The 12,469-nt window shown below is 41.1% G+C and overlaps 1 protein-coding gene across 3 annotated transcripts in view; it reads left to right on the top strand.

Annotated features, from left to right (window-relative positions):
* Nucleotides 1-12,469, top strand: part of kcnab1a (potassium voltage-gated channel subfamily A regulatory beta subunit 1a) — a 137,162-nt gene that overhangs the window by 110,546 nt on the left and 14,147 nt on the right. For all 3 annotated transcript variants that reach the window (XM_085245470.1, XM_085245472.1, XM_085245471.1), the window contains exons 3-5: nucleotides 4,637-4,674; nucleotides 10,840-10,919; nucleotides 11,469-11,513. In XM_085245470.1, coding sequence (XP_085101596.1) covers nucleotides 4,637-4,674; nucleotides 10,840-10,919; nucleotides 11,469-11,513 — 163 coding nt within the window. The remainder of the gene's footprint in view (nucleotides 1-4,636; nucleotides 4,675-10,839; nucleotides 10,920-11,468; nucleotides 11,514-12,469) is intronic.

The raw sequence follows: 12,469 nt of genomic DNA, 5'->3' as shown, positions 1-12,469 counted from the left end.
CTTCTGTGTGAACCCAAAAACTTTGTAATCTGTCATCTCGCTCATAGCACACAATCCAGGACCTTTTTTTCCCCTTTAAAGCCTGCTCCACTGATGCGGCACAATTGATTGATGAATTCTTAAAATGGCTCTCCTGGAAAATCCTGCAGTGTTTAAGACAGGAAGAGGTCGGACCTCTGTGTGCGTGTCGCCGTGTCGCCGAGATTAACAGATTAACTTTGACTTGTACTTTCATGCAATTCAATGAAAATGATCACCTTTATTAGTTCAGCCTCAGTAATCAGTCATACTTCGCCATGCAACACTTAAAGTTTCCTCCTACTTTTCACTCAAGTCCTCTGTGGCTGTAACCTTGGTCTTCAGGTAGTGATATAACCACTGCCAACAAACTGCATCTGATGATCTGAGCTGGCTCTTGCTGATCATCTTAGGAACAAGAGATGAGGCAGTTTATGACAAATGCCTTTTTTTAAGTTCCTGTATTTCTAGAATTTATATATATATACTTTCTTATGTTGTTGGCTTGTTCACTACCTGTGAGCCACACTGTAGCCAAAAGAGTAGACAAGGTAGAAATAGATATGGATTTAACAGGAGACGAAGGATGAAAATCAATAAAACTTGTGCAGGAGACAAAGGCATAAAACTGGAATGAAAATAGGTCCAAAGGAGTCTGTGTGTGTGCATGTGTGTGTGTGTGTGTGTGTGTGTGTGTGTGTGTGTGTGTGTGTGTGTGTGTGTGTGTGTGTGTGTGTGCGTGTGTGCGTGTGCGTGTGTGTGAGAGAGAGAGAGAATGAGTTTTTCTTTGTGTTTGTGTGTATGTATTATAAAAATAAAAGGCACCATACAAGGTATAAAATACAGGTCAAAATACCAAAAAACATGCATATCTAGCTATGCATAAATATGCATATGCCTCAGTATGGAGGTTCATATCCATACATAAATATGGTTATTAACTGATTTTAGACATTTAAATAGCCCCACAGTGTGTTGTTGGAAGGACCAGGGGATTTTTGTTAGTTTAATATACTCACTTCAAACTTTCAGTACCTTTGCTGATTCAGCCTTTCCATTTGCAGCCAGAAAGGTTCAAAATACTGAAAAGAAGAGTGAAGAGGTCGGTTTAAGTGAGACAGAGAAATGCTTCATCTAAATTTGTGCCATCCATCACACTGCCAGGCACCAGACTTGGGTCCACTTCTGAGAAATTTAGGTTAAAAGGACTCACACAAAGCTCTTTCCACAAAGCTGCTTATATTCTCATCATATTCCTCCCCTTTAACTTCTTCTTGCGATCGTATTGGTTTATTTTGGTTTTACTTCACCTGCTTTTTGAAAACAAATTCTAATCTGATAGAAAAGGTCGAGGAAGCCGAAATGAGAAAGGCATTTAGACTTATGTCTGTTCCATTATTATAAATGTTACCGATTTGTTTCTTGATGTGAACAGTTTTTAGGTTTAGAAAAAGGCTCTGCAAGGTTATCAGGTTTATTATTGTTGCATAGCAACATCAAGTGACTCTTCCAGCACTTTCCACTGGCAGCTGCAAGAAAAAAAAAAGAGGAAAAAAAAAAAAGAAAGCTTGTCTTTTTTCAGGGCTTTAATTTCCATCAAACAGAAACGTCAGCTGGATCTCGGAGAGCAGTGGCCTTGACACTAGAGCTCCGCAGGGTTTTCATCCCACGCTGAGCCTCAGACACAGAGCCCAGAGCAGCCACTGGACATCGTCAGCTGTGATTACATTTCCACCATGCTGGAGACAGCTTTAAGGGATGATTGAGCCCACACACACACAGACACACACAACGTCCAAATGTCGACACGGATATTACAACACACAGCGGCGAACTTTATGCGCACGTGTTGATAAGAAATGACCCGCGCTGTACATACACTGTATAATAAGGATTAGCCCTCATGACTGCACCGCAGGTACACTCGAGGCGTACGGAAGCTGCCATGGTAACATGTGTTAAGGAAGTCTAAAGGCAGCTTTTTCCACCCGCCGCTGGCGTCACTTCACCCAGGCTCCACCTCTGCTTAAAAAACTTTTGATGATGATGTATGTTTAAACCCCATCTTTTTTTTTTAGCTCCTTATTAAATCAGTTTCATTATGCACCAAAAAGATCCAATACATCCTCCGGGGGTCATCTGTAAGTTAAACCTCAGTGGAGTTGATGCTGCTGCAATGTATGAAATAATGAGCTGTAGGATATCAAAAGCATCCTGCCTGTTGGGAATGAAGAGTTTCTTCTCATTTCCCGACGCTTTCTCTGAGGTTTATAAATTGTTTCATGACAGCCGAGCTGCTGAGGTCAACAAGGCCTGAAGAAGAAAGACTGCGTGTTCACTTGGTGTGAAATTGGGACCACTAGAGCACGGAGTGGGCAAGAGAATGACGATATAATACATTTAATAAAAAAGAGAGCAGAAATAGGTGGAGACTAGCATGGCCCGGAGGTAATTAACAAATATCCTAAGAAAGAGAGTGATCGGTTGGCTAGTTGGTTGGAGGGGTTGCTTTATTAGCCTCATCACTATTGGAAATGAATACTGAGAGAAAGATAGAAGGACACACCATGTTCTCTGTGACTTACTGAAAGCAATGTTTGTACTAAAAATGATCAAAATGTATAGGTCAGTACATGAAATTCACGTGATCCAAATAAAATGTTTATATGTGTTACAAAAAGAGATCAGTGAGTATGAATAGATTAATAAAATATAACTGATGCTTGTGAAATGTGTTATGTTCTGGATCAGTATTGGCACTGAAATCGTCCTCTGTGAAGCCCATTGTAAAACTGAAGTACATAGTTGGACTGTGTAGGTCCAGGTGTTTTCAGTCCCATTGTCACAGGTGTATAAAGACAAGCGTGTAGCCATGCAGTCAAGGCTTTGTGAAAGAATCAGTCCTCCTAAAGATCTCACTGAATTCAAGCGTGGAGATGTAATCGGATGCCACTGTTGCAGCAAATCAGTTTACGAAATGTCTCGGTCTCCTTCAGAGAAGCTGGATGAGGTGGCTAGGGATAGAGTGGTCTGGGTTTCTCTCCTTAGACTGCTGCTGCCCGATGGATGGATGGATGGTTGGTTGGTTGGTTGGTTGGATAAATAACTTTAGGAACCACAGTAACTTAGCCATGGAGTGCTAGACCCTGTAAAGGTAGAGAGTGAGGTTGTGGAGAGGTGCACAGTGAATGAAAGTGACCAATGTTCTGCTGGCTCAGGAACTGCAGAGCTCTAAATCTCCTCTGGCATTAACATCAGTACAAAAACTGTACACAAGGAGCTTCGTGGCATGGATTTGTCATACTTTTATTCATATAGTGTATGAATAAAAGTATTACCAGTGGAAAAGTTTGGGGAGTGGGGGATGGGGTTCAGGATTATTATTTCTCTTGAATTTCTGAATATTTTAAAGATGTTATGTACAATAGAAGATAGCAAAAATGTGACCTACTGTTTAACTGTTTAACTGTCTGAACACATTGTCTTTCATAAAGTGGTAAACTTTCTTCAGCCTTTCTTAATGCCCTTGTGATACATTTGCATTAGGTGACTGTAGCTGCTTGTAGGGTGATTGTGGCGCAGGAGTAGAGCTAGACAGAAAGCTCACTGATGCAGTAAAAAGTGTATGAATGTGTGAATGAGACAGGTTGTATAAAGTGCGTTGAGTGCTAAGGTAGACTAGAAAAGTGCTATTTATGAACCTGTCAATTTACGATTTGGTGACCACGAAAAAACATAATTAGTTATGAAATGTTCCACCAGGGTTTTCTGGTGTTTAGGCTGAAATTGCGATGTTTATTCATGCATGGAATTCAACACATTTTGAAAAAGCAACAGAAGACTGGCAAAGTTGTGCAATGCCTAATCACCATTTTATCCGACACGGTCCATTTTTGGAAGTTTCCTTTAGCTCAATTTAGGAAAAAATATGTGATGACAGTTTCCATGGACCTGCTGCCAAACTTCACAGGTGAACTGCCTCATATCTTGTCAGGCAGCCCAGATTTTCTTGCAACTACCAAAATACACATAAGCCTTTCTGCATTAACAGGTGAGCAGCAGACACTTTACTGATATAGAAAGGTGTTCCTGTCTCTCTGTCTGTCTGGCAGAGTGGGACCCTTTCAGATAGCTAAAACTGTTTTCACTCAATCTGAATAGAAAGCTATGTGCATAATTCCCTGAGGGAATGTGCTGAGGATTTAGTGTCTCCTCTGGTTGTGGCGGCTCAGCCTTTTGTCTGGCTTATCGGTATTGTCTGCGGGACAATCGGGACTGTGGCGTCATTATTCTCACATTCACAAGCACATGAGGACAGGGGATGCAAGGTCTTCCAAATATGCACGGCCGTAGCAAACGAACAGTCATCAGTAAAGACAGAGAGGGCTAACAGGGGCTCACACTAGGTGATACTTCAGTACTGAGCAGCAGCTCTAAACAGGACAGATTTTTCTCTTGGGAACTTGACAGCCTCCCTCGAATGGTGTCACAGCCCCGGGATTAGTTCTGTTTACTTCACGATATCAAACAAACACACACACACTGACACAGACAGAGAGGGCTGACAGTAAAGAAATGTTCCCTAACGATGAAATGTCTCTGCCTCTCTTCCCTCCAGGTACATGGGTGACATTTGGAGGACAGATAACAGACGAGGTATGAAACACTTTCCTTTATTTTACATGTCTACTTGATGTCAGTGCAGTCTGCGCATTGATTACACTGATGTACAGTGTATGGCACATTAGACTGGTTGGTGTGGCTTCTTTTTTTACCTATTAAATAATGACACAACTTTTTTGCCTGTCAAATGTTTAAATGCAATTAAATATGCTATATAGAGAAAGCTGCCTTACTTATGGATGAAACAGCAAAAAAGGGTCCAAGTGCACTGATATAGGAAACTGATGAGCCATAATAGACAATGTAGCTTAAAATTACACTCACATCACTGCCCACTCGCCATAAAAAAGGAATGAATTCAAAACTGAATTCCCTTTGAAAATTACCAACAAAGTCAAAAAAGGCTGCAGGCCAAGACAAGTTGGCAGCATTCGAGGTAGAGTGGTCATCCGTAGCCATTTCTGTTCTCCGCTGTTTTATTTCTTGTTTAAAAAAGAAAAAGATGCAATCTTTTTTGGGGGGGTTTGAATCAGAGTAAATACAGATTGACACTGTAAATGATCCACGGCAGAGGAAACGACATGTCCATGTTTTGCAGCGTACTTTATTAACACACGGTTGCTGTACAAACGCAGTCGGCTGCAGCTCCGCAGCTCACAACCCGACACATACTAACAACAACCATTACAGCAGGACCCAGTACAGACTTAAAGTCGGCGAGGCGTGATTGCGGATGCCGCTCAGGTGCGTCCGCCTCCCCTGCAGACCACGCCCCGCCACTGACACTTCCAGTTATTCTTTTTCCTGTGTCGTATTTATTTGAAAGTCTGTAGGATCCTGAAGCAGGTGCAGCTGTGTAGTCCTCCAGGAAGGTTAATTCTTCTAACTACAATCCATCAAACAAAATACAAAGGAGCAAAAACATAATCTGGTGAAGGGATTTTCCATTCTGTACAACAGTTAGAGTCATAAGTTCACCAAAGAACTGTTACTGTGGGACATCTGTCAGGACTGCTTTTTTCTGACTGAGTGGTGTCACAGTTAACCTTCAGCACATCATACTGACAGAGCCCTCTAACACCCACAGGCTCAATTACTCCACAGTTTCACTTTGTATTGCTTTATTCCTTTAAAGTCACAGCCTTCACCGATACCTCAGGTTCGATGAGTCGCGTTGTTTGGAACGCAACACTTTGGTCCACACAGGACAGAAAAGGTCAGCATGATGGCTACGTGTGCACACCGAATTCTCCTTTGCACTTATGCTGATGAACTCTAACGTGCTCTGATGTTGCCCCTGGGGTCCCGGTCTTGGTCACCGCACATACGCACATATGCACACACTTAAATTGACACAGAAGAGAACAGTGCTCACCCAGGGGTACGCAGAAGCACCAAGCTTATGTAAGAGTATTATTTTTCTTTCCTTAGGGTTGCTGGCGTTGACTTACTTGGTACCCTCACTCAAAGCTTAGCACCCTTTCCCCCTTCCATTATCCTGAACGTCCGCAGTTCAGTGTCAGTAGCATCACTCAGACTCTTCAGGCTGTGACAGCTGGGAGCGTTATGATAAATTCTGGCTGGCTCGTGTGAACGTGGTTTTAAATTTTTAAATCTTCTCTGTAAAGTGATCTATGGTAGGAACAACCAGAAAAAGAAGCTGGTAGGGCAGACAGAGGGTCTCGATGGACATGCAAAAGCAAGAGAACTATCATTACATGCAGTGCTGGTAGGTTAACCAGTCCTCCAGTGCCCTGTTCAATGTCATTGTCATCAAGTCTGCCCTAAATTGCTAAAACGTCCTCAGCAGGGTTCAGCGTCCCTGTCCTCATTAAGAAATGCACAACAACTGTAGCACACAAACGGAGATAAAAATGCATAAAACACTAATATTTTCCCTTTATTTGTATTCAGAATAATCGTGTAATAACATTATTGATATAGATTTTCTAACGCTGGGCAATTTTTGGAGAGCGCGTCTTATCAAAGCGCCTCATCCTCGTCTTAACGATAACACATTCCCAGACAGGCAGGAAGTTCGTGGCGCTGATATTGCTTACTCATTCAAAAAGGGCAAAAGTGGATCCATAAATCATAAAGTGAATTTGAAGACGACGTCTCTTGTTCGTGTCAACGTCGATGCAGTGAGTTTGAAAGGGGAGGAGGCAGCGCAGTCATAAAATCCTCGCTCAAGGTTGTGTGGGTTGTATGTGGGAAGCTGCTGCGGCCTTGATTCTGAGGTTGTGTGGAAATAAAAAAATAAGTCAATTTTTTTTCTTATTATATTCCCTCCGTCTATGGAAATCCAATTGTCTTCCACCTTTTGTGCGCCTGAAGAAAAAAAAAGGGGTAAAAAGGAGGAGAGAAGCCTGAAGCCACCCATGTGTTCCTGCAACTTCACAGTGACTCAGTGTTTGACTACAGGAGGAGGTTTTTATTTTATAGACGTGCTGCTTCTGCAGTTTCTGCCTGTTTGTTTTTTTAAAGCATCCCATCATTTGAAGGCCCTCACTCATATTCAGTTCATCTGAAATGCCCAGAAGTCAAAGCAGAAGTGAGTAAGCAGTGATGCTTCAACACCACTGCAAACTTTCTGACTTCACAAATGTCACTTTCAGCTCTTTGGCAGCGACTGGCCTGTTAGCATGTTGTGAGACTCGTCATGAATAAGCAGCCACCCTGAAACTATCGCTCATGTTCTGGTTTAATTCAGTCTGTCCTTGTAACGCTCTCTTCTGCATGTTTCAAACTCTACCAGCAAATAAATGTCAGCTTTAAGTTGTCATCACTTTTAAGTTATGCAGTCCATCTATTAGCTTCTTACTTACCTCATCCTTCATCCTGTAGCTGTTATCTTACCTAAGACCTCCATTCATTCACTTTATTGAAAATGACTCTCCGGTGTGGCCAACAGTTCTGGCATGAGGTTGCTTCCCTGTTTGCACTCAGCAGAGACCAATAAGGGAAAGAACATGCTTTTCATATTCTTTGTAATCCCTCTTCCCCAAATCTTTCTCTCCTTAAGTGACATCTCCTTTCTCTAACCTCTCCATTATCCAGCTCCATCTTTTTATTCTGCTCTGTTTGTCTGATGGCAGTCCAGGGCTCGGAGACTGAATGAGCCATTTTGAAATGTGGACACTGTTATGTCCTTCCTTTATTTCCTTTCCTGGCTGTTCACTGAACCTTATCTGAAAGCACTGGATTTGCATCTGATGCATTTCTATAAAAGAAGAAAAACAAAAACAAGAAAAAAATTAAATATATGAATATATTGTATTGATGTTGGTTATACTAGGCTGAGAAAAAAAACACTTATAAAATTACTTTTCAGATAGGGAACAGAACAAAATGCTGTTTGCTGTAAAGAATCATTAAAGACTGGATATAAAAGATGGGCATGGCTCCAGTTGTGGTTATTCCAACTTTTCCTCTTTCTGAGATGATTTTCTTAACTTAATATTCTTAAAATATTATTTTATTTTTAAAAAAATTAATTGAACTTTAAAATGCTACACAGGATTTTTCAAAATAAAGTGCTCTGCTACTAGAAAGAGGTGCAAATAAGAAATAAATGGAAATAAATTTTACCCGATGGTGGTTCTGAATATTTTACCTAAACAAACAGAAGCAAATGCAACACATTTATGTAACAGAACAAATTTCAGACTCGTTTTGACCAGTAATGAGACAACGACCTTCTTTGTTTTCTAAAAATGCTTTGATCCTGTCAGTGCTTATACCGAGGCTCACACCAAGGCTCCTGGCTTTTGGTTGTCTCTGAACTCTTGTTGGGTTTAGCTTTAGCTACTTTTTCCCCTTTTAGCGTCTTTAAAATGTCTCTATTTACGGAGATGGGGGGATTAGGTGTCTGGTTAGGTTTGTCATTATAAACATTTTCACGCTAACACTTTTTTATCTCAACTCAGAGTGAAGCGCTTTTGTGCTAACAACATATTAGCATATAGCCGTGAGTGTGAACTGGGCCGATTAACAATCCGTCAGTCTCAGACCTCGGCAGGTAGATCGGGGCGCCTTCAGTGCCTCCTGAATTTTTTTGATTTCTCTGTCAGGTCCACTTGTCACTCTAAAGCTGGTGACGTCCAAAATGCTGATCTTGAATCAATAAACTAAATGACTGTTGTCATGGTAGTACATGTGTCTTTTAAATACAGTCTGTAGGGTGCACCAATCTGAAACACTGGATTCGTTTTTTTCAGTCATGGCATAACGTCATTCATGTATGGATAACTGGACAGATAACTGAGAGAAAAGATTACAGGATTTGATTTCCTCTCTGCTGGTATAAAGGCCAAAGATGACTCGCCCAGGTGGTTCTGAAAGTGTTTGCCACTGCAAAACTAGAATAAAGAGGCAGCAGCTGCACAATTCTTCTGATTCATTGTAGTTTTAGCAGCTAAAACTACTCAGTATTATGTTGGCAGGAGATGGAGGATGCCTCTCTCTTTTCCTGCTGTAGAGGAACACCACTTGGATTCCTGCTTTGCTGCTACAAGTAAAAATGCCATTTTAAGACTTTCCACAGCTGGCAATTTCTCCATTGAGAACAGGTGCTGCTGTTTCAACAGGTGATGCTACATTATCGCACCAAGAATCCTTTCTGGGGCTTGCGGTTAACTTTAAAAATGGATTTTAAAGTATAAATGACTGTTTTCAGCTTTGCCTCCGAGCAAAAAGCCCATGTGGGAGCTGCTGTAGCTACAACATCTTAAATCAGTTTACAAACGCACTTTTTATTGACTTTTATTTTGCTTCCTTTTGGTCCTTTTCCATTTTTTACGACTTTTGTTTCTTTTTGTGTGTGTTGTCCTTCATTTTATTGCCGTTCTATATTGCATTACGTTACACAGGGGATGTGCCTTCAGCATGTTCATCAAAGGAATGTTAGTTACTAATAGATACTAATAAAATCAAATTTACTATCACTGTATCACACAGAGGCTAGGAATGCTATCCCGCTTCATGCTAGTTGCAAAGTGATGGTTGAGGAAGGCTGAAAACATTTCTCAGAGGAGACGTTATCTCATTCTTCTAGAAGCAACGCCTCCACTGTCTGCCATCACACACACACAAAAACCCACACATACTGTACATGCATTCGCACAAACTCACGCACTTCACGCAGACACCTGAACACAAACACAACACAGCACACCCTTGTGTCACTACAGAACTCCACAGGGAAATGACAGTAAATTCACTTAAAGTCCTCCATGTAATAAAAGTCACCTCAGGGAAATTGGATCTCAGTTAGATGATTTATGGTCACCATGCCTGCAAATTTAAAAAAAAAATGCCACACACAAACACACACACACTGGCACAAAGCATGAATTAACTAAAGAGAAAAGAGCTGATACGGCCGTGAAGTCGAATGATTTTTCACAGCTAATTACACTGCGGCCCTACTTACTCAATAAAATCTGAATATGAACAAACTTCCAGCGTAGCTACACACGAGTACAGTTCTGCTTGATCAAAATGGAAACGTTCACAGTCGTTCTGAACCAACAGGTGAAGCATGAATATAAAGGTGAGCGTCACTGAGGTGGTTCACTGTCACATGAGGTTCACGTAAATCTGATAACACCAAGCTTACTGACCAGCCAAGAGGCAGTCTGGCTTCTGAAGGTATTTGACTGCCATTTCTGCTCCTCTGGACGCTCTCTGTGCCTCACTTCAGCTCAGCTTTTCTTTTGTTAATATCATACTAGCCATTTTGTATGCTCTCTAAACCAGATTATGTGTTATTAAATCGCTCTCGAGATGGCGTGGTCTTTTATATTTGATATATTGAAATACGCCATTGCCTGTAACGTGCTGCGTAAAACTCATTTGCAGTTAAATAATACTCCGAGGAAGCCCTCTGGCTGTAATTCCTCAGCAGTGATTCCTAGATGAAATGCGAAGCTGCACGGGCTGATGATGTGTGTCATGTTTTCCTACTATGAAAGAGATTTGGGTAAATCTTGGACACTGTATCCGTGGAAACACATGAATATTTAAAAGGAAGATGTTGATATGCAGACATAATGCGGCTCCCTCGCGGCCGATTCATCAGTAGGCGCCTGAAGAGGGAAAAAATTGTTTCTTTTTGGTAAAATAAAAACTGCAAACTAACCTTTCTGTATCCTCTCTTTTTTTTTCATGTGTGTGCTCGATCTGACCGCTTGCCAGGTTGCAGAGCAGCTAATGACGATTGCCTACGAGAGTGGAGTCAACTTGTTTGACACAGCTGAGGTGTACGCGGGCGGCAGGTGGGTGATACGCAGACCAGTGTTTTTGTGTAATGGGCTGCAGATGTCCGGCCTCGCTGTCACCAAAGTGCTCTTACTATAATATTCTCTAAACTGTTAGAAACTATGTCACGTTTAGTGTGATTATTCATGAGCTTAAAAGAAGTCCAGACATTATTCATTCAAAATTGTAGGTTTCTGTTCAGGATTGTAGCAATGTTTTGAAATTTCTTGCATGTGTCTGTTCTTTGCTTTTCTCAACCACTGCTACCGTCTCATCTGTGAGGTCTTTTTATTTGTGACCTCACAGATGAAAGTGTATGTCAGAGACCTCGTAATGCAACAGCAAGCACTGCAGTTCCAATAAAAAGACTTCTACTTGCAGGAAGTAGTATAATAAGTTTTTGAAGACCCTTTTATTACGCCGTCCAACTGCCTGGTTCATAAACAACCGGTTTGCATGCGGGCCTCTTTTGTTCCTCACTGTACTGTGGGCCGATACTGTGGAAGGAATGTTTATGATTTCAAAGTGCGATTTAATAACAACGCTTCGTTTATATTGCCTCGCAGGGCCGAAATCATTCTAGGAAACATCATCAAGAAGAAATGCTGGAGGTAATGGTGACATTAAAACGTATGATTGCTCCAATACTTCTGCCTGAGAGAGAAACATGGAGAAGGATGATCTGTGTGTGTGTGTGTGTGTGTGTGTGTGTGTGTGTGTGTGTGTGTTGCAGATGAAAGATGCATGAAACTGTGTTTTGTTTTTTCTTTTTTCTTTTACAGTGAGGAATTGTGTTTTGTCTCAAAGGAAAAAAAGGAAAAAATAACTTTTATTAGTATTAATTCCTGCCTTATCATCATAGTTTTGTTTTTCTTTTATTAAATGAAGTTAAATGTCTAGTTCATGGACAATACAGACACAATACAGCAGCGCGAAATAGCTTCCACATGAAAGTCTGCCTGCAGGCATTTTTTCCACAAATTTAAATATTCTTTTTATGGACTTATTTAAACATGCTCATTTTTTTTATTATTGATCGGCTCTGTAGGAGACGGGGAGAAGAGGAGTTACAGTAACATCAAAGGAAGCTCAAATATTGCACATTTATATGTCTGAGTGCAAAAGAAGCTGCACAAAAAGTCGCATTTTCAGATCATAGTGATGCGATACTGTGGGATCACCGCCTGACGTGTTTGATATGAAGCCATAACCTTAACTGAATTTGTTTTAGAACAACAGCATGTGATAAGTGATGGAGTCTCCATGCAACAATAACGCTTGCCACTCTATTAAATGAAGCTATGGAAACATGTATTTGCTAATCATTAGGTGGATTAGGCAGATCAGTGTCATGCACTGAGCTGCCTACACCAGTCTGTGAGTGCTGTCATGACAAATGGAAAGAACAAGCGCTCTACTTTACACTTCTTGGTCATATGTTGAGAATTCAGTGCCGGTAGCACTGAATAATAATTATAAAGAGCTGCAGGGCATTTATTGATTTGTCCCATGTGACTAAAGTCTGCAAACACTCTCACAGCTCCTGCATTTAATTTGCAACTCTAAT

The sequence above is a fragment of the Mchenga conophoros genome, linkage group LG14 (genome assembly GCF_057382185.1).
Source record: "Mchenga conophoros isolate Kocher_MC1m ecotype Shallow Benthic linkage group LG14, M_conophoros_male_GT1.1, whole genome shotgun sequence".
NCBI lineage: Eukaryota > Metazoa > Chordata > Actinopteri > Cichliformes > Cichlidae > Mchenga > Mchenga conophoros.
This window is presented reverse-complemented; position numbering and strand designations above follow the sequence as displayed.